General features: G+C 43.7%; 1 protein-coding gene across 1 annotated transcript; it reads left to right on the forward strand.

Moving 5' to 3' along the window:
• Positions 1-23,254: 23,254 nt before the first annotated feature.
• Positions 23,255-23,932, forward strand: EPCIP (exosomal polycystin 1 interacting protein; the record flags this gene model as incomplete). Its single annotated transcript, XM_084290617.1, has 1 exon — positions 23,255-23,932. The coding sequence occupies one exon, from the start codon at positions 23,255-23,257 to the stop codon at positions 23,930-23,932; it is 678 nt and encodes a 225-aa protein (XP_084146743.1).
• Between the last annotated feature and the right edge of the window lie 1,471 nt (positions 23,933-25,403).

Raw genomic sequence — 25,403 nt, forward strand, 5'->3', positions numbered from 1 at the left:
TCATGTCTACGTGGAAGAAGGTTTTTCCCTAACAATTATACACTCCTTCTCTTTCCTCTTCTTCAGTGCCCCCCAGTATTTGAGTTGTTTCCAGACACGAACAGACTTATCTTTGCAACACACCAATGACACAGTGGTGTAAACCCGTTTTGAAGGTCGGGGACAATAGATGCACGAGGATGAGATTTACTGTATGGTGGTCCAGATGTGTGTGGCACACTTGGGAATCTTCATCCCACACGTGGTACCTCCAGAGCCCACAGGGCTCAGACAGCCGACATATGCAGTTAGTCCACAGCTAATTTTGCTGGCAGAATGTGCTTGTACTTACATCCATAGGAAGCCACCCCTCTGTGGTGAAAACACTGCAGCCATAGCTGTATGTGCTACCTGTTTGCTGCAATAAGGTCAGCTTCTTCCAAGCAACCTTTGCCTCACCTGGTGCTTACAAGCATGGACCAACAAGCTAGGTGATGTGGTCTGACCTTGCAGCACATCAGCTGTTTCACATGAAGTGCTTGCAACCGTGCTCTTACCCTGATAACCCTGTCGGGAAGAGGGACACTTGCTGCTCCCTCAAAGAAGGGACATTTGTTTCACATTTACTGCTGAGTAAGAGCCCACTTGCAAACAAATTGCCACGAAGTAGCTGTTGTGCTGCACATTAGTGGCCCAGGTTGGTTTACAGCAAATTGTCTGTCAATATCTCCAGAAGAGAGTCACTTTCCAGGCAGTAATATTCATGTCTAGTTAGCTCAGCCCTTCTGCATTTAGGAGCTGAGACCACACTTGAAATACAATGTCATCCAACAGTTAAATAACAGAAAGTGCTCACTCTGTAAATAGTGGCATTATCAGAAAAGTTTGGGACTGCTGAGTTAGTCCTAGCTAGAGCTGAGCTCCCTGTAGAAGATCAAAATTGGGATTTCCACAAAATTAAAAAAAAAAAAAGTAGAAAAAAAAAAGAAAAAGAAAACAAACCATGAACACAAACTTTTTGCTTTGATCTAGATGGAAGTGTTTTGTTTCATTTTTAGGTAATTTAATGTTAGAATAAGTGTAGTAAAAGTAATACTCATTTGAAATCTCCCAGTATAAATAACAAATACTTCTTTTCCCAGAGAGTTTATATCTGGGTAAACCTGGCATAAGCTTATGGCATTCTGTGGGTGCCCCAAGTGTGTGTCCCAAGATTTTCCCATTCAGTCACTCAGTTTTGGGAAGCTGTGGAACTGGATAACCATGTACCACATTTACCACCTGCGCTCGGGCTGCCAGGATGTGGAGAGGAAAAGAGGCTGCAGAGACAGACCCAGTGCATCCTTGGTGTTAGGGCATCCTGCCTGCTCTCATGCTGGAGCACCAAGGGGAGAAACACTGGTGGCAGCATTTCATAAACTGGACGAGAACTTGGGAAGGGTGCGGCACGATTCATCTGTCTGCTCGTACAGGAGCATTTCAGGGGCCATCTGGGAGTGTCTGAGGCTTTCAGGGGCTGCTGATCTCCGCAGGGCTGACAGTGAGCCAATCCTGCTCATGTTTCGCAGCAGAAGAATAGGAACTAACTGCTAATGTTCAGTTTCGCCCCAAAAATAATCAAGTGTCAATCACCGGCTGAGGATAAGCGAGCGGGTGGCAGCAGGGAGGTTGCTCTTCCTACCATATGTCTTTTCTCTTGCTTTGGATCCACGGTGGCATTTGTGAAGTGTCAGTACTCGATTCTTTCCATTACCTGGTTTTAATTAACCCCCTAAAGCCCCTTTGTGTGGCCGGTGATATCAGCCAGGGCTCTGAATAGAAGCCACCCCTGTCAAAAAATTTTGGAACAAGCTCCTCTTGAATGGGCCCAATGAGCCGGGGGACTGTTTCCTCCTTAATCCCACATTTAATCGCACGAGCTGGGGACAATAGGCAGCTTCTCCAGCTTTTTGCGGCTTGATTCCCTTTGACACATCCAGCCCTCTTTTGTCCCCCCGGCGAGGACACGCCACCTCCGCGTGCTCCACACGGGATGAGTGTCACTGAGATGAAACAGCCTCCGGCAGCCTCAGCCTCCAGGCCCAGGCTGCTGGCTGCCTCGCTGCCCCTGTAGCTGCCTGCATGTGGGATCGGAGCAAGAAAAACCCAGATGCCACCCTATTATTTTATTTTTTTTCCCCTATACTCCTGTTAAGGATGTGTTTTCATCAAGGAAGTTGAGGATTATAAGATTTTGCCATGGCAACATGCTATTACGAATGCAAATGCAAAACTGGAAAAGGTGGAAGCCTTAATTTCTGATAATTAGATGACAAAAGCATATAACATTACAATTTTTCAAATACTTTGAAACTAGAAAAATCAGCCTCTCCTCTGTCATAGTTCTCTAAAGAGCTATTTTTCTTCAAAAAGAGTTTTTGTTTGTTTGTTTGTTTCTGGGAACATGGAAGAAACCAAAAAAAAAAAAAAAAAAAAAAAAAGCAAACACAAAACAAACCTAATTTTATTTTATTTTATTTGTTTGAGTTGTGAGATTTGAAACTCCACTCAAAAAGTGGCTATATCTGCATGTCTGTCTCTGTTTTGGGCAGGCTTTTGCCATCTAAAAGGCTGAGTAAAAGATCAGCGTGATCATCAGCCTGGGATCCACGTTTTAAATCAGGAGACTTCAGGCAGAAGCTGTTCCACGGGTGACCTTTCATTTGTATTTACAGTATTGGAGCTGATCACATGTTCATTAGATATTTCTTCAAATGCTTGCTGCATGTAAAATAAGTGGATTAATTAAATTTAGTTTAAAACAAAATGTCCCTGCACATGTATAGTTGGCTAAGTGAAAAATGCTGAGCAGCACATTGTACAAAGAACACCTGTTAGCAACTTTATTTTCTTGTCCGTCAGTATTTATCTTCACCTATCAAAAAACAAAACAAAACAAACAAAAAAAAACAAACAACCACCAACAATAAAAAACTACAACACATAACTAGCAACACAGAAACAAGCAATGACCAACTGCAGTATCTGAGTGGCATTATCAGAAATAATTTTTCCTTCTACCTCAGGAAAAGAAGACAAATTTGACTTATAGCATATAAGTCAAAAGTATCCAATCTACTTTTCACATAAAATAAGAAAACCACTATGAAGTCACTGGTCTAGTGCTGGCCCAAATTTTCATGTGTAAACAGATATGTGTACAGACTCTGCTTTTGGGTGTTATGCTTAGGACTCTATTAACAGATCTTATTTTCACAGTAACAAGTCTTTCAAGGAAATTTTCTTTGCCAGAAGACAGGCATGACTACCAAAGATGAAGATAAAAATTAGTAATATCTCCTCTAATTTGTCTGCAGACTTTTTTTTTTTTTTTTTTTTTTTTTTCTCCACAAGCCATTCATACAGCCCTCTTTCAAGGTCCTTTTAAAAATAAATTTCTTTCATGATGCCTGCAAACTCTCATCCTGCCCTCAGAGGATTTTTTGCTAATTTGTTGAAGACCACACACATGAAATCAAATGCTTTTGTCATTTGTTTCTCATTGTACCCACTTTCTAAAAGAAAGCATCGCCTGCGTTGTCTGATCATAAACATTGAAGTTTGCAATCTGGCACATTTCCAAATGTTCATTTTTTAAGGGCAGCATTTTAGATAATTGTTGAGCTTCACGGTAACTATCAATTATATGGGTAGCTGGAAGCACTGACACACTTCCCTGTGGTCTGATATACCTTATGTTCTCCTACTGGACGGGCCTTAAATCTCCTTGTGGTTTTAAGTCCTCACCAGCTAAAGCAAGGCAGGATTTCATTCCATGACTTTATCACTTGTAAGCATATTCAGCAGTAAAAATGTTCCCTTTAAAGTGGTATTATTAAAAGCCACACAAATGGCTATGCGTTATTGAGAGTTATTAAGCCTTATTCCAGTGGAGAATAGAAATATTGTACGGTACATACTGCCAGCTGCACAAGCACAGCTTGTATTCACTGTTCTCGTGCTAAGCAGTTATTCTAGCAACTATTTTCTGTCCAAGCAAATGCAGGAGCATCACTCACCTAGGTGCCAGATGCCAAGACCTTCAGTGTTTCTGTGCCCGTTAACTCAATACCTAGCCCTTAGGTGTCTGGGTTCTGCCGTGAAATCTCCAGTGCTCAGCTAGGTACCCAAGCTTCCTGTATGCTGAAAGAGGTTTGGGTTGGGGATGGGACGTAATTCAAGCAGCCAGCCTGCCTAAGTCAGCCAGTAATGTGCTGAAAGGTATGTTTGAAACAAGCTTCAAGCACTTCACTTGAACAATCCTATATGTGTTTGCACCATGACAAAACAGGCTTCCCTGGCACTTGAATATTGGCCAACTTGATCATATCAAGTAATCCTGGACCCCACTACTCCCATTATTGAGTATTGTCTATGTAAGGGCACCCAAACACATTGACACCTTCAGCTCCATCCTGATCCGACTTACCAAAGACACAGCTGCTGTTGGGCAGGCAGCAGCTTGTTGTGAAAGAAGGGGCCCACTTCATGGTCATTTGTACCTGCTGTCTGCAGAGGATTAAATATTGTCTGCAGGCCCCTCTGGTGTTTCTTCATCTCCCCTTTCTCCTTTTTCCTTGCTGTCCATGAGCTCCTGCGATGCCTAGGATGCCTCACTAGCCTGAAGACTAGACTTTAAGATACAATTCATCCTAAGAGGAAAGCAGCTGTTTACCATGAGATGACGGGACCCATTCCCCAAGCTCTTCTCTCACCCTCTCCATCACCCCAGATGTCCTTGTGAAATTTCCCCATTGGTGCCCCAATGCCTAGGCATCATCCTGCTGGAAAGGCCAAAAGATCTGGCAAGGGGAAATCCAAGTGCAGAGCTCCCAAGGGAGCTTAGACATGGGGGATACTCAGAAAGATTCAACCAGTAAATGAAAAGACAATTAAAAATGCAGCCAGTGGTGTTCTCAAACCATAAAGACTCCCACAGTCTACAGGCATCAAAATATGAAGTTAAATAGATTTCTCATGATGTCAGAGAAATAACTTCAGATGTGCTTAGGACCAGTGTATTCTCTCACAGCAAAATAATTATCTGGGAAGTAAACTTAAGCTAATGGAGTCATCTTGTCTATAAACAAACAGCTTGCCAAGTAAAAATACAAGGGGCTGTTGCCTCTTGAGAGATGACAATCTAAGATAATATAAACCAACCTAAAAAGATTTATATATATAAAGTTATGCACATACTTCCTATGAAATAATTTGACTTAATTAGTTTCCTAGGAAGTAATTTGAAAGAATTAACAAATTTGAACACCATCCTAGCTAAAATTTCTTATATTTCTTCCCAAATGCTCACAATTGACTGGCTTTGAGACAATCCCTCTTATGGTGTTGGGATCTGTCCCTGCCAAGTACAGATAGAAAAGGCAGGATTTCATCCTAAAAAGGAAGAAAGGTCCTCAAAAACATCAAGTTATTCTGAAGGAATGAAATTAAAAAGATGTTTTCATATTAATAGCTGAGTTGATGAAGGCTATATGAAGGGGTAGTTCAAAGAACTGGCAACATACTGGAGTAGCAACAACCCTGTGAGTCAGGTGTCCCTCTATACTTGATTCCAGTATCTGTAGCAAAGTTAGTATGACATTCAGTTTTGAGATTTTTTAAAGGGATTTTTTTGTGATTTCACTTTCCACAGATTGCATTTGTGAGTTAATAAAATCTCCAAGTTTGTAAAATGTTTGTATTCACTGGGGTTTCTTACTTCCAGAAAATGAATTGTTCTCAATAATCAGCTAGCTGATGCCCTCTGTCTTCCAGGAATAAAGTGTATTAGTGAGGTCCTTTTAGCTAGAATAACTTCCTACTTTCTGATAATCTATCTGCTTCTAATTTTCTGTCCAGGATGGATTTGTAACAGCAGCCTGGTAGGAATGAAAGTTACTAGGAGTGCTGAGTGGAAAGCCAGCCTGCTGATAAGATTTGTTATCTAGTTGGGTGTCAGTACTGGATGTGTGTTTGGGATCCTATAAATAGTAACAGATCTGGGTCTAAAATTAATTAATCTGGAGAGTCCTAACTAGGAATGATTTAAGTAGGAAGGAAGAAGCATTTCTCCTCAGTGAAAAATAAATGTGAGCTGTTTAAATCCAATTCTACCTTGAATAAAGAGATGAAGGTGCGACACAAAGGGAATGACACATTATAGAAATTCTGCGTGATGCTTGGTTCAAGAGTAATGCATCAACATGTAAAAATAATTAGAGACTGCTCATCAGGAAAGATGTGATAGTTTCCAGCACTGCACTTCAAACATAGAAATGTATTAAAAAGATACTCAGTGCACCAGTAATGAGATTTATTACTCCAGAGGTGAACTTTTAGCGCTTTAGTAAAACACAGAAAGAAACAATGAGCATAGCCCCCAAAATTGGAACATAATGTTTGTATGAGTGACACACTTTTGGTTTGGTTTTGATTTTTTTTTTTTTTTTTTCTTTCCCCAGGAGATTTTAATGGCAATGAAAACTATTTGCTTTTTACCAGTATCACTGCCTCTGAGGGGCCGTGAATTTTCCCATGAGCATATGGTCAAAATGCTGTCAGGAATGCCACTTGCTTCAGCCAACTTCTTAACTCCCACTGAAACCACCGAGTCTTAAGCACCTGCTGCTTTGTCTTCCTGACCAAGCCACAAGGCCCTTCTGCTGCCCCTTTGCTATAAGTTTTGCTTTTATTTTAATTTCTTGTTACTTTCAAGCACACAGATGGACACAGCATCTCCCCTGAACCAGGAATTTAGGAGGGCAATTCCAAAGATTCAGGGAGAGACAGACGGTAATGCACAGGTAACAGCATTCCCTCAATATCCCCCCTGCAAAAATACCCAAGCCCAAACCTCCCTCTTCCTTTAAATAAATAAATAAATAAATAAATAAATAAAAAGGAAGGGAAGGGAAGGAAAAGGAAGGGAAGGGAAAGATACACGATCAGCAGTGCAGCCTAATGGTCAATGTGCCTCACAACTCAAGCTGTGCAAAACCGAGCCTGGGAGGAGCAGCTCAGGGTACTGATGTCCCACCACCTGCTCTGGTCCTGGCTGCAGAAATGTCCTGGAGAGGGGCAGTGCTCAGGATCCCCAGGTGGCATGTAGCTCCAGACAGGCACATCCAATGCCAGATGAGGCAGCCCTGACAGAGCTGGGACAGCTACAGGCAGCCCAGACCCAAAGCTCCCAGAAATGCAGCAGCATTTCCCCGTGTCCTGCTCCACCAGTGAGATGCTCCAGCGAGGGTCTGCCCCAGGTGAGACTCCCTGAACATCTCTTCTCAGCAGTAGCTGCTTGATGGGAGCCCTCCAGGGCCTCCCAATTTGTGCTGAGTGAGTGAAATGTGGCCAGAACGAGGAAAACTCGAGACATCTCCGATTTCTCCCCAGCCATCTGTGCCCTGTCCCAGCCGGGGGGGCCAGGCTGAGGGGAGCAGTTCAGCCTGCCCTGTGCTGCTGGGGGGCTTCAACCACCAGAAACATCTCCCCTGGGTGCTGGGGAGCTGCTGTGCACCGGTGCCAGTGATTCACCTGCAAGAGGGAAGTTACTGCACTGCAAATGATCTGGCATCACTGCTGCACAAGATTTGCTGCCTCCAATAGCTCACTAAATAGCACAGATGAAATCTGTAACACACTCTGACTGATTCCAGCCAGGAATCTGACCTTCCCCTTGTCGGAAAAGAGGCTATTTCACTCTCAGCAGGCCCTCTCTCCAGGCCTGCATTTCTTTCAGAGGGCACAAGCTGTACCCACCGTGCCACACATTTCCAGCCCTGCCAGAGCACGCGTAGCCACGGTGCGGAGCCAGCAGCCAGGCCACGAGTGCCCTCTGCCGCGTTCCCCTTCTGGCTACACACACATCCCTGCTTAAAGGCTTCGGAAACAAGTTTTAAGGGAAAAATGTGGTGTGCTGGCTCTTACGATGTGTTACAGGGGCAAACATCTCAATGTACACACACTTATTTTGCTGCCTGCCCTGCCCTGCAATGTTGAAAGGACAGGTGAACTCAGGACGGGGTGTTTTTAGCTGCTGTAACTCGTTACCCTTGAAGGAGGATACACAGACAGGAGCAGAAATCTACTTCGGAAACCATAGCCTAGCTAGAAGCTTTTTGCTGACTGGAAGTTTTGATTGCTTTCTCCCTCAAATTTGCACTCCCATCTGTGTGTTATTTACTCGAAAGATAAATTCCTCCCATGGTACTGGAAATCCCTCTATTTACACTAATTCCTTAATTTGCTGCTTAGATCTTTGCAATGTCTGCCCTGGCAATTTAGCAGGTTTTTCAAACTGTGTCTGTGTCTGCACAGCATTTTGCAGGCAAAGCCAGGCTCACACTGCCCTTACCCTGCACCAGCTAGGCAAAAGCCCACTACAAATTGAAATTTGGCATGTTTTCTGCCCTCTGTCCCTTCCCCTTCTGCTGCACCCCCAGTGCAGCTTGGCACAGTGGCAGGGCCACCTTTCTGTACCTGAGGAAGACCACAGGGACGTGTCTGCAGCACAGGAGCTTCTCCTGCCTCTCTGGTGTTTTTGCACAGTAAGGAAAGCTGGCAATCTTCTGTGACGGTTTTACTCGGGTGGGCGGCTGAGCTCCGCCATAACCACCCTCTCACTCCCCTCCTCAAAGAGGAATGGGGAGAAAATACAATGAAAAGGGCTCAAGGGTTGAGATAAGGATGCGGAGATCACACAGTAATTATCATGACAGGCAAAACAGACTCAGCATAGGGAGATAGTAAGATTTATTGCCTATTACTAACAAGCTAGAGAAGCAAGAAACAAAGGAAGGAAACCAAAAGCACCTTTCTCCCCATCCACCTTCTTCCACCTCCTGCCCCCTAGCAGTGCAGGGGAACGGGGGAATGGGGGTTATGGTCAGTCTACAGCACTTCTTCTCTGCCACTCCTTGGTCACTCTCGTTCCCTGTGCTGTGGGGTCCCACCCACGGGATGCAGTCCTTGATGAACTGATCCAGCGTGGGCTGCCCACAGGCAGCAGCTCTTCAAGCACTGCTCCCATATGACTCCGTCCCATGGGGTCCATCCATCCCCCAGGAGCAAACTGCCCCAGCACGGGTCCCCCACGGGGGGCAGCTCCCCCCAGACCCCCTGCTCCTGCGTGGGCTCCTCTCCACGGCTGCAGCTCCGGCCCGGGGCCTGCTCCTGCAGGGGCTCTCCATGGGCCGCAGCCTCCTCCAGGCCACATCCACCTGCTCCACCGGGGGCTCCTCCACCCCTGGCGGGGGCCTGCAGCATGGAGATCTGCTCCATGGGGGACCCATCGGCTGCAGGGGGACAGCCTGCTCCACCAGGGGCCTCTCCACAGGCCGCAGGAGTCTTCTGCTCTGGCACCTGGAGCACCTCTCCCCCTCCTTCTTCAATGGCCTTGGCGTCTGCAAGGTTGCTTGGCGCCTGTTCCTCACTCCTCTTACTCTCCCAGCTGCTGCGTGGCACAACTTTTTTTTCCCCTGTCTTAAATACGTTCTCACAGAGGCGCAAACAACATCACTTATTGGCTTGGCTCTGGTCAGCAGTGGGGCCCTTTCCTAACATGGGGCAGCTTCTAGATTCTTCTCACAGAAGCCAGCCCTATGGCCTCCTGCTACCAAAACCTTGCTACGTAAACCCACTACAGCTTCCTGAAGGATCAAACAGGTGGATGAGAAGAGAAGAGAAGAGAAGAGAAGAGAAGAGAAGAGAAGAGAAGAGAAGAGAAGAGAAGAGAAGAGAAGAGAAGAGAAGAGAAGAGAAGAGAAGAGAAGAGAAGAGAAGAGAAGAGAAGAGAAGAAGAGAGAGAAGAGAAGAGAAGAGAAGAGAAGAGAAGAGAAGAGAAGAGAAGAGAAGAGAAGAGAAGAGAAGAGAAGAGAAGAGAAGAGAAGAGAAGAGAAGAGAAGAGAAGAGAAGAGAAGAGAAGAGAAGAGAAGAGAAGAGAAGAGAAGAGAAGAGCTCAGTTGGAAGGGACCTTCAAAGACCATCAAGCCCAACCACCCGACCACCTCATGGCTAACCAGAATTTAAAGCATGCTATTGAGGGCATTACTCCTAGGCAGGGCTTGTTACTAGCAGTATAGGTAGTTGTAGAACTGGTTCAGAGCCTATGGGGTCCAGGCCTTCTCCTCCCCTCAGGGCGCTGTGACTGCAGCTGGTAGGTACAAGCTTCCCACTGTCAAAGGACATGGGCAAATGGCATAGTTGGCCTGGCACAATACTGAACACCACCAGCCTAATTTTCTTAATGATCTTTAAGGGGCTGCATTCAGTGGGAGCTGCAGAGAACTGAGCTTTATGGGGAGTCTGTACCTCACTGCTCAGGTGCAATGATGTTCACAAAGCAATGATAGTAGATCTGCATGTCAGCCGTAGTTTAGGCATAACCACCAAGTGCCTGAATGGTGCCATCAGCCAGAGGTTTTAGTCCAGCAGTCAGTGCATGACTATCTACACAACAAAAACTACAGCCATACCTGACAACACGCTCCTCTGTGGACTGGTGGAAGTGACCAAGTAGATAGCTTCTTTTCCTGTTTATCATCAGGTTTCTCGAGCCTTAGCTGGGGAGATGATCTCGCTTCTGTGTACACAGTCCTTGCCAGCAGGTTCAGAAGAGCACTGGTAGCTGCCAAGCCTGGAAGTGGGGTTTATGTGTTTAGAAGTGTTTATCCATTGAAATCAGGACAAAATATCCTGGTCACTCTATGGTTGACACTGAACAGTGAGTACCAACCTTCATGGTTAACACAAACATTAATTTATCACTCCAAATAATTTTTTAATTCATGTTTTCTTATAGTTTTAATACTGTTGTAACATATATACATAATGTACATGTTTATTACTCTATGTCATCATATGGAATATGATGCTAGTCCATACTGAGGGATGTATGTACTCTTCCATAAACCCACTGTGCTATTTAACCTCTTACAGAATTGCTGCTTATTTTTAATGACCTGAGGGTACTGCATTTCTGGTGCATTATAGGATTTCTCTTTACATTCACTGGAGAAGAATGCACAGGATTAGGGGAGAGAGCACCCCAACGTCACACCTTCATATTCTCCCTGAGGAGTCATGAAACTCAAAATAGTTTCCTGGTTCAAGAAGTTATGGATGTGTATACACATACAGAATAGATAAAATGCATATTTACTTTCCTTCAAAGACAAATGGCAAAAATTATCAGCTATCTTATGCAAGTGCTTCTGTGGCAGCTCGCTTTGCACGCAGCTGGGAACACGTTACCATCACCCGTGATGACGTACTGAGAGATGCCGGACAGGAGCAGGAACATTTTTGGACTAAAGCCACTTGGCTCACTTGTGAGTCCATGAAAGAGTGCTGAACCCAGGCGAAGCTGAAATCCATCCCTCAGCCTGGCTCTGAACCAATGAAAGGTTTAGAGTCCAATCCTGCAGTGTTGTGAGGGACAAAATGTCAGGGGTGGGAGTGCCAAGCATATTGCAGTCTTACCAACTAAGAGAAGAACTTACTGTCTAAAGGACTACGATACCATGGAGATTGGTGTTTGCTTGTGGTAGCACCTTGGCTGAGCTGAGAGCTACTCGTGGGTGGAAAAGATGGCATGTTTCTGCTGCAGAGAGCCTACTAGATGCAGGGAGACAGAGAACAATGGCTTAGCAAAAGCTAAAGGCTGCGGTGGATTTCAGCCAGAATATTGATAAAGTCTAGAAACTTGTCTTAGGACAGGGTGATGTAGGATCTATGGTGAAGTCATCAGCAAAGGGTTAGCCTTGTTATGGAGGTGCACAATGGGAGAACAAGAGACGGTGCGAAATAGGAAAGGATTTGACCTTATATAAGGGGAAAAAAACCCCCTATGAGAGTGATCAAACACTGGAACAGACTCTCCAGAGGGGTTGTGCAGGCTCCATCTTTGCAGGTTTTCAAGAGCTAAGTAGAGAAAGTCCTGAGGAGCCTAGTCTGATGCCAGAGCTGGCACTGCTTTGGGCAGGAGATTGGACAACAGACCTGCTGAGGTCCCTTCCCAGATGAGCTACTTTGGATTGCTGTGAATCTACCTGCTTGGTGGTACCCTCCTGAGCAGTAACAGTGGAAGAGCCTAGAATGCATTTATCCATGTGGAAAGGAAAGATGAGCCAGCCTTAACAACCTATCATTCTCCTGGAGAGACTCTTTGTCAGAGAGTGTAGTGATAGGACAAGGATTAATGGCTTTAAACTGAAAGAGTAGTTTTAAGTTAGATATAAGGAAGAAATTCTTTACCATGAGGGTGGTGAGGCACTGGCACAGGCTGCCCAGAGAAGCTGTGGATGCCCCATCCCTGGAGGTGTTCAAGGCCAGGCTGGATGGGGCTTTGGGCAGCCTGGTCTGGTGGGAGGTGTCCCTGCCTATGGCAGGGGTTTGGGACTGGATGGTCTTTAAGGTCCCTTCCAGCCCAATCCATTCTGTGATTCTGTGATTGTTCTAAAAGAATCATTCACTTGTGACATACTGGTTGTTCCAGATAATATATTGAAAGAAAAAAAATACAGTCAGGTTACTGGATGACTCTCTATTGGTTTTAACCTTTTCTCACATTTAGTGCTGTAAAGTGACCAACAATGCTTTCTTTTGAAAAAGGTCACTCAGAGCTGTTCCAAACCTGGTGGTAACAGGCCCTCAGAGTGGAAGCACATACAGCTGTCAGCCCCAGGTTTCTGTGGCTAGGATGTTGAAATGGCTGCCAGCCAGAGCCAGACTTAAATTGCTTGACTCCATCCAATGGACTGAGGGAGGATTGAAGGCACTTTGTGTTAGCCCTACAGGAAAACATGAAGCCAAGTAAAGATGGTATGGAGCAAAGCTATTTTGTGAATCCAGGCACCTGCATGAAATTGAGAAGGGCAGAAACTAAAACACTGCTTCCAAAATTCTCAATAATTCTGACCAAGCTACCTGACTCAGGTAACAACATCTTCCCAGAATGATCCTGAGCATGCAAAGGTCTGGCTTTGTTTACAGGAAACAAAACAAAACCAAACCAAACCAAACAAAAAAAACTCCTAGGGATTCTCAGTCCTTGCTCCCTACTAGGTGGTGTGGGAGCGGTGTGGGAGCAGAGGTAACAAAGACAGGTAGGGCCTCATTGTGGTGGCACGAAACCAGCAGACCTTGCACCTCTCTCCAGACTGCCAAGGGAATGGCGTGGGGGCTGCTGGCCACACAGGAACATGAAAGAGCAGTGAGTGGGAGAGCTGGAGGCGTCCCTGCCTGCCCTGCAGATTAACCCCAGCGCCAAGCATCACTGCCTCCAGGAGGGCTGCAGCACACTGACAGACACTCTGCTGGCACACAGAGAAAGGGTAAGTCGCTGCCTCTGTTTTGTCTTAAAAAGGGGGTGGTAAATAACAGGGGTACACTTCATAGCTTGTGTATTAATGACTGAGGCCATTTCTCTCACAGCACAGTTATTTCCTCACCACTGACTCTTTCCTCCTGGCAGGTATTTTGTTTCAGATTTGTTGTTTTGTAATCATGGGGAAATAACAGATTAGGCAAAGTTTGTCTTGGACATGTTGCAATTGTTTATACGCTGTACCCGTATACTCAAGGTAATAATTAATAGCTCTATGAATAATAACCTGAAAGATCTGTGGAAAGGTTTTAGTCCATCTTGCAAACGCTTCTTTAGGCAAGTCATTCAGCTAAAGGCAGCAGAGGTAATGCTGTGAATTATTCCAGTGGAGAAGAGTTGTCTTGTGCCTTCTGTTAAAACTGCCTCAGAAAAGCACCTACGGAAGAGGATCAGGGAAAAAGTATCTAGGATCTGTGTTTTATTCTACCTTTAATTTATAAATCAAGCCAGCAACACAGTAAGTACAAATCAAAACAATCAGGTTGTCACTACATGGCTCTGGAGTCTCCTGGCAGTGACACCATGCACTATCCGAAAGCATGAAGGGGAACCGAGACACCTGGCACCAGGTAATCCTGCTCTAGGGTTTCAGTCTCCATCTGCTTAATGACAATTAGCATTTCTTAAAAGCTTTCTAACATGCTGCTTTTCTTTTCTCACCTCTTTTTTTTTTTTTTTTTTTCTCTGGTTTGAGATTTGAGCAAAAGAAAATAAAGTATTAATATACACTGCATACACCATTTCCATTAATGAATTAAGCTAAACTTTGTGGGCTTTGGTAAATCTTTAATTTAGTGTAATGCTTAACTTGAACTTTTGTGCAGGTTAGGTTAGAAAGAGCATTTGAACATAGTAAAGCCAAAAAGCTGCACTCAAGATCTCTTCCCTAATGTTCACACACCTTTGCTCCAGGAAGTAGTTGGTTTGACACAAAATCCAGAGAATTTTAAAAGGTGGTTTTGAATTTAATGTTCATATGCTTCAGTGTTGAAGTACTCAGCTTGATTCACTGGTGACAACTCTGGTGTTCAGACAGTGTTGATCATCCACCCTTGGAACACCTGATTTCCCTCCTGTGGACAGAGGAATAAACAGAAATTTGATGGTTCATATCTTACAATTACAAAATTATTAGTTTTATGAAAATTACATTCATGAGCATACAAATTTATTCTTTAAGTATGTGTATACACTTCTTTTTGAAAAATCAGTCTTTTGATCACAAAAAGCACAAAAGCCCTGACATTGTAGCTTACGTGTATTTAATGCATTCAGAGTCAGCACCAGTACCAAAGGAAATTGTTTTTGTTAAGGCTTCTCTTTAATAAAAATCATTAAAATGAGCCCATTGGAAGGAAAAGGATAGGTAATTCAAGAATTGAGCCAGGAAGACGCTGGGAAATGTTAATATTTGATTTAAAGTAGAACTGAGCTCTTTTCACACTGTAACATATATCCACTTACTCTATGGTTTCTCTTTAGCGCAAAGCCAGAGCTTGGTTTTGTTTCCTTGCCCCTCTTTCATAGAGGGATCTCTCACAAGCATCAGGACAAGTGTTCAAACTGCTGGCAGTCCCACTAGTGGAAAGCTGTAGGAATCACTGCCGAGAAATATCAGGCAGCCAACAGACTGCAGCGGTCAGCTGCACAGTTAGACAGCAGCAGAAAGAAACTGAAATTTCTATCATTCTCTGGAGGTCCTCTGGTCCAAGCAGGGCCACCTAGTGCTGGTTGCCCAGGATTTCCAAGGGTCAGTGTGTTTTTCATGTTCCATACAGTAGAACGGCTGGTCTTATCTTGCATTTTTATCATTGCTAGTTAGGAATTTGTTCCACTACACATGACAGCACCACCGCAGCAGCACTGGCTGCTCAGCCTAAGGACAATGAGGAAGCAATTTTCAAGTTATCAGCAGCAAGCACGGCTCATGCTGCTGTCTGGGAGTGTGTAGAATATCAGCTTTTATCACCAACTTATTTTCCTGTATTTATCTGTGGCGTAACTAAATACAGTAATTGTTTAAACAAATACCTCCCTGTGCCAACAGCATCCTTGGGGAACTCCTGAAACTCCCACTGAGTCAAAAGGCATTTTGTTTGCCTCAAGGCCTAAGCCTCCCTAGGGCCTTCTGGTGAGGTAACGTGGCTTCTTAGACGTGAATACTCTGACTAGACTTACTAGGAGTCCGAATCTTTGATTCATTTTGCACAGTCATTTCCATTTTCCAGTAGTGTCCCTCCTGTCATAACACCTGCTTGGTTCAGTAGATTTTAGGAGCTGACCTCACCCTTCCTCTCTGCAAACCAGAGCTCCTATTTTGTTCAGTAACAATTTAACAATAAAAGTTATTTCCAGAAGATGCAATGGACTGCCAAGCAAATTGCTAGTACTATCTTTGAATAATAATAATAATAATAATAATAATAATAATAATAATAATAATAATAATAATAGAAGTATTCAATTTATTATTTCAAAGAGAAAATTACACTTCAAAAACTCCCAGTGTTTCGTCACAGCAGGAGGAGAACACAGCCATCAAATGGCAGCCCTGAGCATTCTGTAGAGCCACCTTTTTTTTTTTTTCCAAAAACATTTTGCAGGTTAGATCAGTGTTAAAAAGCACAGAAAAAGATGGACGAAAGCTCAGAGCACACTTTGCTCCTCAGTGTAATGGGATCACGGTCTTCTCCAAAGCTCCTGTGTGGCAGGTGAATGTAGCATCCTCCCTGGAGAAGCTGTCATCCCATCTGCGCTGCTCTGCCCACCTCCTTGCTCCCACCTCTGCTGTGAAGTACCATGTATTTTTACCTGTCTCTCCCATACCTGCATGTGCACAGGAAAAGAAGGAGGCAGTCCTCATTGCTCCCCTTATAAATGCTTTTGGCTTTGTCCAGCCTTTCATGTTATTTTGGTTTAAATTGGGTGGTTTTGGTATTCATCCTGTGTACGTTACCCAAGCTGCACAAGATTATATGGATTTAAGCTCTTAAATAAGTTGCTTAATACAGCACTTTCACATAGGCACATGTTAACACAAGTGATCAATGAGGGATTTTAATTAGTTTTTTTTCTGAATAGTGAATGGAAGAAAGCACCCTGTGAAGAAATTAATTGTATAGGCTCGGGACTTCCATTGAATAGGATTAACTTTTCTTGAGACAGTAGCATTCTCACACAACAGTCAAAGGCTTTTTATTGCTTTTTTGCAGTTTTCTTCATACACAGATCTGCAATTAGCAAAAAATAAAAATAAAAAAATTACTGGAATGATCAAAGCAAATTCAGAAACCTGTAATGACACTATTACTAAATAAGCATTGGAAATCTCCCTGAGCTCTTAAAACCTATGAGGAAAATTGAGGGGGGTTGGAATCTTGTGCCAGAAAACTTTTGGGATAACATGCTATAAAATAGGGGTTTCAAAGCTGGAAAGAGGATGCACAAGTAAAACATTCATAGCTCAAGCAGTCACACCAGAACCGTTTTCTGCTGGTATCTATGTCTAATCCAATTTTCACTTAAAAGGCCCCCCACTCAGGGTAAAAATGAACAAATGACTAACTGTATTTAGATTGCTCAAAAATGGGGCGCTTTTTTTTTTTTTTTTTTTTTTTTTTTTTTTTTTTTTTTCAGAAGCAGGTTACTGCTATCTCCAGCACATGAAACTTCCCTAAAACCATCACAGCCTATGGTTGCCACTAAGCAGGATGCTGTGAACAGAGCACTTAGCCCCTCTGGCCCCGTCCCCAGAGCAGAGACCCCAGCTTGAGGACAGCCCTGCCTTCCCCACCGTGGCCAGGATTGATCCAGGCTCTAGTTTTCCTCCAGTTTTTGCATGGAAAGAAGAATTAATTACTGAATATATAGGCTGCCATGCTATCCACCTGTATCAGCTGAGTCCGTGCTCTGGGGTGGGTGCACCATGCATTATTTCCCTGGCTGTGCTCTGTGAGTTAGGTGCTGTGTCCAGGTACTCCTAGGTATGTTTTACTATGGATTTATGTAGTTGTTAGGAAGTTGCACTTGGCGGTTAGTGCTGAGCTTTCTTCCCTCTTCTCCAAGTAATCAACTCTACAGATTTAGTTATCACAAAAAGCCCTAAAATTTGGGCTTGTGAAGGAGTTTCCCCTCAGTGTCAGGGAGGACTTATCTAAAGCAGAGTATGGTAGCTGACTGTGGGCTTCAGAAAACTCAAATACCAGATGAAACTCAAGAAGATGATACCAATCACCAAGCCTTCTTGATGATTAACTTCTTCAGAATGATTAAGAATATCTTGATCTTGAATATATCCTACTTCCACCTCTCCATTTCCCAGGAAGCACCTGGGGTGGTAAAGGTTTGACCAGTACTTTTTTTTGTAATTGCTGAGTCTTTCTCTTCTGATACCTAACTTGAGGTATCTCTTCAATACACTGAAACCAAAATCTGCACTTCAAAACCTTTTTGAGAACTTTTAATGCTGGGATTGGCAGATAACCACAGGGAAACAGCCAGCTGTTTAGAGGAGAACTGGACCAACCACCAGTAATTCCCATGGCACAGTGGTACTCTGCCAGTGCTTAGTGAAGTTGGGTCACTCTGTAGGAGAAAAAACAGGCATAAAGACCTCTGGGGCAATGCACTCTAATTGCTAGTTGAGGCACTGGCTTATTCTTGTATGCTGATTTAATTTTTCACTTCATTCCTAAATGCTACCACTGTGTCAGTCCGGACGGCAAGGCAGTGTGGGTGGTATAACTCAGCAGCTATTTACCTGCTAGTGTTTTTCCTACTTTAAATATATTTCCAAAACAAGACTATGTGAAGTTGTGAAGGGAAGGAGAGCAGGCTTTATTTCATCCAATTCACCTCAGTAGGGGGTGGATTTGTTGGAGGTGGCAGCTGAAGCAGATGACCGGTCACTGATCAAAAAGAAACATTGCCATTACAGCACATCATTTCAAAACACTATTTGTCAGCTGACTGTATGAGACTAACTTAGAAGTATCCGTGCAGTTGGGTGAAAGGCTTTTTATTATATCCCGCCTACCTGTTTTTGTTTTGTTTGTTTGTTTGTTTGTTTGTTTTTTCCTACCCCTCATTTGAAACATGGTCGTTTGGGATGTTACAATCAAAGCTGCCATGCATAAGCTATGTTGTTCAAAGGGATAGTGTTCAATAAACCACCAACAGTCTGGACAGACCGTCTTTTTGCTGCATTGGACAAACAGATGAACCCATGATGGTACTACTGCTGCTGGACATCATCTTGAAGCTCAGCAGAGCTCTAGACTTTAACTTGAAAGTCAAAACCAAACCTCCAGCAGTAGCACAGAAGTCCTATAGCATACGCCATGCTTAGGCTACAGAGCCAGTCTGTGTTCGTCAACATGAATTTATCAGTCAGCTCACTGCAACTGCTTAATGAACAAGTTCAATCATTTCTTATATGAAAATCTGTCACCATTTTAATTGTCCTAGCCACTTTCAAAGACATCAGGTATGACGTTGGACAAGAACAGCTGTTTAAAACAGCTGAATTGAACAGTTATATGTAAATAAAATGCAGCCCAGCTCCTTCTTAATTCAAGCTTCTGTAGACAAACGAGTTATGCTTGACACCAGAACAGGCATGTGAAAGCAGGTAGATTTTGTTTGCTGACTTGTGAGGGAAGAGCATCCTGATCGTTTGCTGAGTTTAGATGTGAAATACCACTCTATTTTCTTGAGTTCAACAGTCTGCTAGTATAAAATGATAAGCTCAAAAACGCTTACATAATTTTACTTCACTCTTAATGGCAGCAGCAGATGCCAAGTGCTGAGCAGAGCATGAGACTCAGGAGGTGTCTGAGGCGGTCCCTGAGCCCCGGCACCCCAAGGCTGGGCACCCTGTGTGTATGGAGGTGATGGATCAGTGGGTCCATGCTCTGCCCTCACAGGCACTCACGTGCCAACCCGGCACGGCAAGTACTGAAGCCGGCCTGGCACCTGATCAGCATCAGGATAAAGGCAGCAGCGTGAGGGGCACCGAGGAGCGGAGGCAAGTTCAAGGCCTCACAGCACACGCAGCTCCAGGACCCGCGCCGTGAAGAAATGGCGGAAGCTGAAGTCGGAGGTGGCTCCCTCCTCAGGGAACAGAGGCTCCATCTGCACTCCAGGCCCCATCCACACAGAAGTTTGCTGCCTCCCCAGGGCTCAGATCAGGGCAGATACCAGGAAGCTTTCGAGCATAATACAGCCCTCAGACTAGTGCCCACTCCTCCTCTTCCAAGTGGGTACCGACAACATGGCTACAGGTAGCCTGAGGTCTGTCAGGGCCCTGGGGGAGACAACAGAAGGACTCAGGAGCACAGGCAGTGCTCAGACAGGACTCAGTTCTAGGACCAGTCCTGTTTAACATTTTTATCAATGATCTGCAGGAGTGGAGTGCATCCTCGGCAAGTCTGTTGATGATACTAAATTGAGAGGTGCTGTTGACTAACTGGAGGAAAGAGAGGCCTCACCAAAATTAGCCCTGTTTTTCAGACCCATGCTCTTCTTTGATCCTCCTTCTTTTCCCCACGTCATGTCATGGCAAATTCCTGTCCCTCAGCTCCCACACCTCTCCTAAAAGGCTGTGATTTTTGCTTCACATTCTCCTTACTGAGACTCAGGCTTTTCTGAGCCTCTCTCTACAGAGACAAGTTATAGACTTGTCCCTCAGGCTTTCAGTGAAAAGAATGTCTTGCGAAGCTGTGGCCCCTGCTTTCTAGCAGCACTGTGACAGCAGTGAAAATTCAACAAGATACAACTTGGAGTAAGAACCATCATGTTAGTGCATTTAAATTTCATCTATATTTTAAAATACTAGTTCCTTAAAGGGCTGCCACCTCCCACCAAAAATTAAAACCAAGCCTTTCCCAAGCCTTAACCAGTTCAGATAATAAAGTAATTTGGGTAAGAGACATATAATGCACATTTTTTTTATTTTTTTTTTTTTCCCTGTAGATAATTTGTAGCCTTAGTAAAGGTACATTCCAGGTCCTTTTGACATTTCACAGACGGACAAACCGCATCATATATTTCATTGCTTGCATAGCACTCACCAAAGCCACACAGAAACCAAATACAAAATAATAATAAAAATAATAATTGATAGGAGTAGTTGGAGGGACCATAAGAAGATAGCAAGAGTTTCTGGAGACAGCATTTCCTGGAATGCCAAGATTTAGAATTTCATTTGGATTTTGATGAACAGAGTCCAAATGCTATCAGCACATCTAAACTTTTAAGAGACTTCTTTTGTTGGCTGTAAGAAATTAGAGAACTTTCTCTACTCTTTAGTTAGTGAAGAAAGTCAATAACAATAACAACAACAAAATGAAAAGGAACCAAGAGCTAGAACTAATGAGGATTCAGCAAATTATTTCATTTCTGATATTTTATCACTGCTAAATTCTCACATTTTGGTGGAAAAAACAACATCACCCCTTTCAACATAGGTGGGAATTTGAAATACAAAACTGCTGAGTCTTCAGTAAAAATCTCTTTTACTTAGTTCATACTCATACTGCTAACATTGCTTAGGGATTCTTGCAAATACAAAACAAATAAATCCAAGTAATTTCATTGACTTGTGAAACAGTGGTGATAATACAAATTTGTTATTTATTTTATCACAACTGTTAACCAAAGCTGAAGAGCTGAGCAAATAAACACAATGTGAAGTTCTAGTAGACAGGATTTTCAATGTAATGCATGATTAAATGCTTAGATACCAAAGACGAAATTCATCTAGCATTAAGGATACCAGAACAGTCACTGCTTGTGTGCACCTGACCTTTGAAGTTAAACATTATCCAACAGTTGGATTGGTATTTCTGGTATGTTCCACAATAAGTCTGGGGAACATGGGTTAAATATTTGATTTGAACATTAAGATGTCTGTAACCTCTGTTTAAGAAAACAACATGCCAAATTCAGGGAGTACATACAAAATTAAATCATGTTTGAGTTAGTTTGTTTACTTTTACACTATAGAAATCTTGTGTAAGAATGGGCGTAATCTGTCGGACCAAAGATCTGTCTAGTCAAGTAGCCATCTCCAAGTGCAGCTGTAAGAAGTCACGCAGGTGAGATTTCAGATGGGAAGACAACACACGATACCTACTGCTATAACTTTCTTAGCCTCCAACTGTTTTACAGGCAAGGATTTCCACAATCTGCGATAGGTGTGTTGTCTGTATACATGACAGCCTCAGTCGCCTTCTCTTCTCTGAACTTATCTAATCCTGCCTCGAGTTTGTGTAAACTTTTAGTACAACCAGCATCCTTTGCCAAGGATTAACAAGCCAGGTGTGACCTTATTGGGGTTATTTGAGATGTTTTGCTCTTGTAATTCAAAAAATCAGTGAACAACTGATCTTTACACAGTCTCCATGCTATTTGTGCTGTTACAGATCACCACCATATCCTCCCTCAACCATCCCTTTTCCTGTCTAGAGTCCTACCTCATTAGTTCCACTTTACTTAAAGAGAAGCCCTTCCATATCTCATTGTGCTTGCTCTTCTCCAAACTCTAGGTCTGTGATACCCTTTCTAAGACACTGGGATCCAAACTGCACACAGCAGGCAAGTATGAGCAAAGGATTTATGCAGTAGCTTAACAGCAGTGCCTCCTTTTCTCCATTCATTTCCAACTTCTTAACAATTTAATTACTTTTCCATTGCTATTAAACACTGAGCTAATGTTTTCATGGTCCTGTATATCATAAACATCTCATTCTTGGAAATGAATCCAGCCCAGAGCCCATCACTTCTTATGTGACTATTTCCCACCCAACATGTGCACATAACTTTCCCTTTTCTACCTTTTCCCACAGATGTCAAACTTCTAGTCATTTGCAAACCATCACAGTTTCTGTAGATTCATTGTCAGGAGGCTGAACTTGAAGAAAAAAGGTCAGCTAAAGGACTATGTCCTCTATAAGTGAGAAATGTGAGAAAATAGGACACACACTATTCAACCAAAATACATTTATATATATTTAATTTATATTAGTCAAAGAACACTTTCACTTGAATTTTCAGGAAGGACTGACTGAGCTTAAAACATTTAGATCTCAATCATACATTTTCCCTTAATTTTCTATTAAATTATGATTAAGCTTATAGCAAAAGATTTCATTGTCTAATGATGCTATATTATATATTTTACCAAACCAATTCACATCTTTATTATAAATAGTATTGTTTTCCTGTTTATCCATTATTTTTCACCAAACTGTAGTTGCATTGGCATGTTTTCTGAGGTGCTGGGCACACATTCTGGACATGGAGCAACCTTCTTCTCACATTCCAAGGACGAAATTGTGCCCAGTACATGCCCTACTGTTGCCTTCATTAGGCTTCCTGTGGTCAAAATGTATCTCTAATGTCTCTTTGAGCTTCAAAATAATTGCAGTCAAATCAGACAAACTTTCCAACATCTAATGATTTTTGTTGAGAAATTATATCCTTCATAATTGCTTGCACCATCATTTAATAACATGACGGGAGAACCCAAGATCTGACCCTGCTATGAAAAGCTGGTAGCTGAGAATCCAAGAGTCCCCACCAAACCTGCTCCAGCCATTCGAGGTGGAGCATTTCTGGGATGGAAACTTGCTTGATTGGCCATGAGCATTTCTGGGGGTGCTACTATGCTTTGCTGGGTTAAATGAAGGGGGGAAGCAGAGAAAGAAAGCACAAAAGTAATGCAAAAGTAATGTTAACTGTTGAGTGGTCTTCAGAATAATAAATAGATTGTTTTTCCTCAGTAGGTAAAGACAAGTGATATAATTCACTGGGTAAAAGGAGAAGACGCTTGGCAGTTTGGCACCAAGACTAATGAAGCCGATAGCCTTCTCCACTTTCTCTTTTTGGCCATCTCTCTTTTTGGCTGGCTTCCTTGGCATACACATTGCTGACAGTTTCTTGAGAAGCCAGAAGAACCATACGCTAATTTTCACCAAGGAAAGCGTAATTCGGAACTGCAGCTGCTTGGCAGATATCCGTGACTGTGATTACAACCTGGCAAACTTGATGTGCAACTGCAGAACGGTGCTGCCTTCTACCATGGAAAAAACTAACTACAATAGTGACCTGACCATTTGGTTCACAGACACCTCTGTGCTGGAGATGCTCCTCAACTTCACAAGGGTGTGTGACTTGAAGCTCTCCTTCTGTGGCACTGCTCCTCTCCCGACAGAATACTTGACCATTTGGGGACTGCGAAAGCTCCGGGTGAAAAACAAGGTCAAGGGACAATTTCCAGAGCAGAGTGTAACCATCTCCAGTAGCAGCAACCATGAAAAAGAGGACTTCCTTGCGATGCACAACAAAGACAGGCAAATGTTAGTATACATTTCTTTCCTGGATACCTCTCTTTTCAATGGATACTCTTTGCTGAAGTCGTACAGCGTGGAAAATGTCTCTAGTATCACGGAGCATTTTCCCAGCCTGCTGTACTCCGATGTTTTCTCAACCTCAGACAACAAGAGCTATGTTGTAACGTTCATTTACTGAGTTTTTTTTTGACACAATCGGTAGCCACAGGCATGGCAAAACTCTAAGAGAGAGATGGGACTTCTCTTTGCTTTGGTCAGAAGGAGCCATTATGGGATGGGCAGTTTTGACTGTGTACTCTACAAGGAGGAATTTAAAGTAAGACAGACTCATCAGACTAATTTAGTAAACACTTCCATAAAGAAGAAAACATGAAACAACGGGAAGACATCACTACTAATTCTTCTTATATGCTGTAAGCTAAGAACAGAAATCTCCTGATAAATTTTATTTTAGGGTTCTGCCTCAGAAGAAAACATAGTTGTGTACCTCCAGCTGTAGATCAGCCTGAGCTTCCCAGAGAATCACTCAGGTTGGACAGCAGCTCAGGAGGTCTCCAGCCAGCCCCACCCTGCCCAAATCAGGGCCAGCTCTGCGACCAGACCAGGTTCTTGGGGCTTTCTCCAGGCAGGTCCTGAAAAACCCTGAGGAGGGAGCCTGCGTGGCCTCGCTGGGCAAAGGTTTCTCTGTCTGCCTGAACTCATGAGGATTTTTTTTTTTTTTTTTTCACATTTTAAGTCAGTACCTCCACTGTTTCAGTTTGTAACCACTGCTTGTTCTCCCACCTTGTACCTCAACAAAGAGGCTGGCTCCATCTTCTCAGAGAGCTCTTCCTCCACATAGAGAGGCTGCTACTGTGGCCCCCTCAGCCTTCCCCTCTCCAGGCCGAGCAAGCCCTGTTCCGTCACACTTTTCTCACAGCGATGTGCTCCAGCCCCTGACTATCTTGGTGGCTCTCCACTGGGCTCACTTCAGTTGACCAACAGTTTTCTTGTACAGGGGGTGGACAAAACTTCATGTAGCACTCTGTATGCAGTATAGTGAGGGGAATAATCCCTTCCCTACATTTACTGGCCTTGTCCCCTTGCCACAGAGCCACCAACCGCACCTCATGAGTGCCAAACCATGACCTCACTGGTGACAAAGCACCTCTCCCATGCTTTGGATGCATCCTCTACCAGCCGTTTAATGAACCTTCAGGAAGAACCTTCAGGAACTAGACCTTGGTCTGTAATACTCTCACTTGAAATGCTCCGCCACTTCCAACACCCTCAGCAGGAGGAAATGAAGATGGAGCATTGTGGGCACAGCACACCCCACCTCATTACTCGATCAGCTTTGGCATGTATGAGCAGCTCCTGCCAAATGCTGTCATGCGCATAGGCTGGCACTTGGGGACCTGCGCCTCTCACCCTCACACACTGCTCCCAATCCTTTCTCCCCTGTGCCCAACAAGGTGAGCCTGACCCCCACTCCCCTCCTTCAGCCGCCCCACCAGGCCTATTTCTCCACACGCCCGCTGCTTCAATGGCGGAAGAACCTGCTATTCCTGCTAACAACCAACGCCAACACCCTTGACAGAAGTCTGCAACACCTCAAAGTTCTCATCTTCAAATGCATCTCCATAAACTGACCGTCCACCTGTTCTATC

This window comes from Netta rufina, assembly GCF_964035555.1.
Source record: "Netta rufina genome assembly, chromosome: 1".
Taxonomy (NCBI): Eukaryota; Metazoa; Chordata; class Aves; order Anseriformes; family Anatidae; genus Netta; species Netta rufina.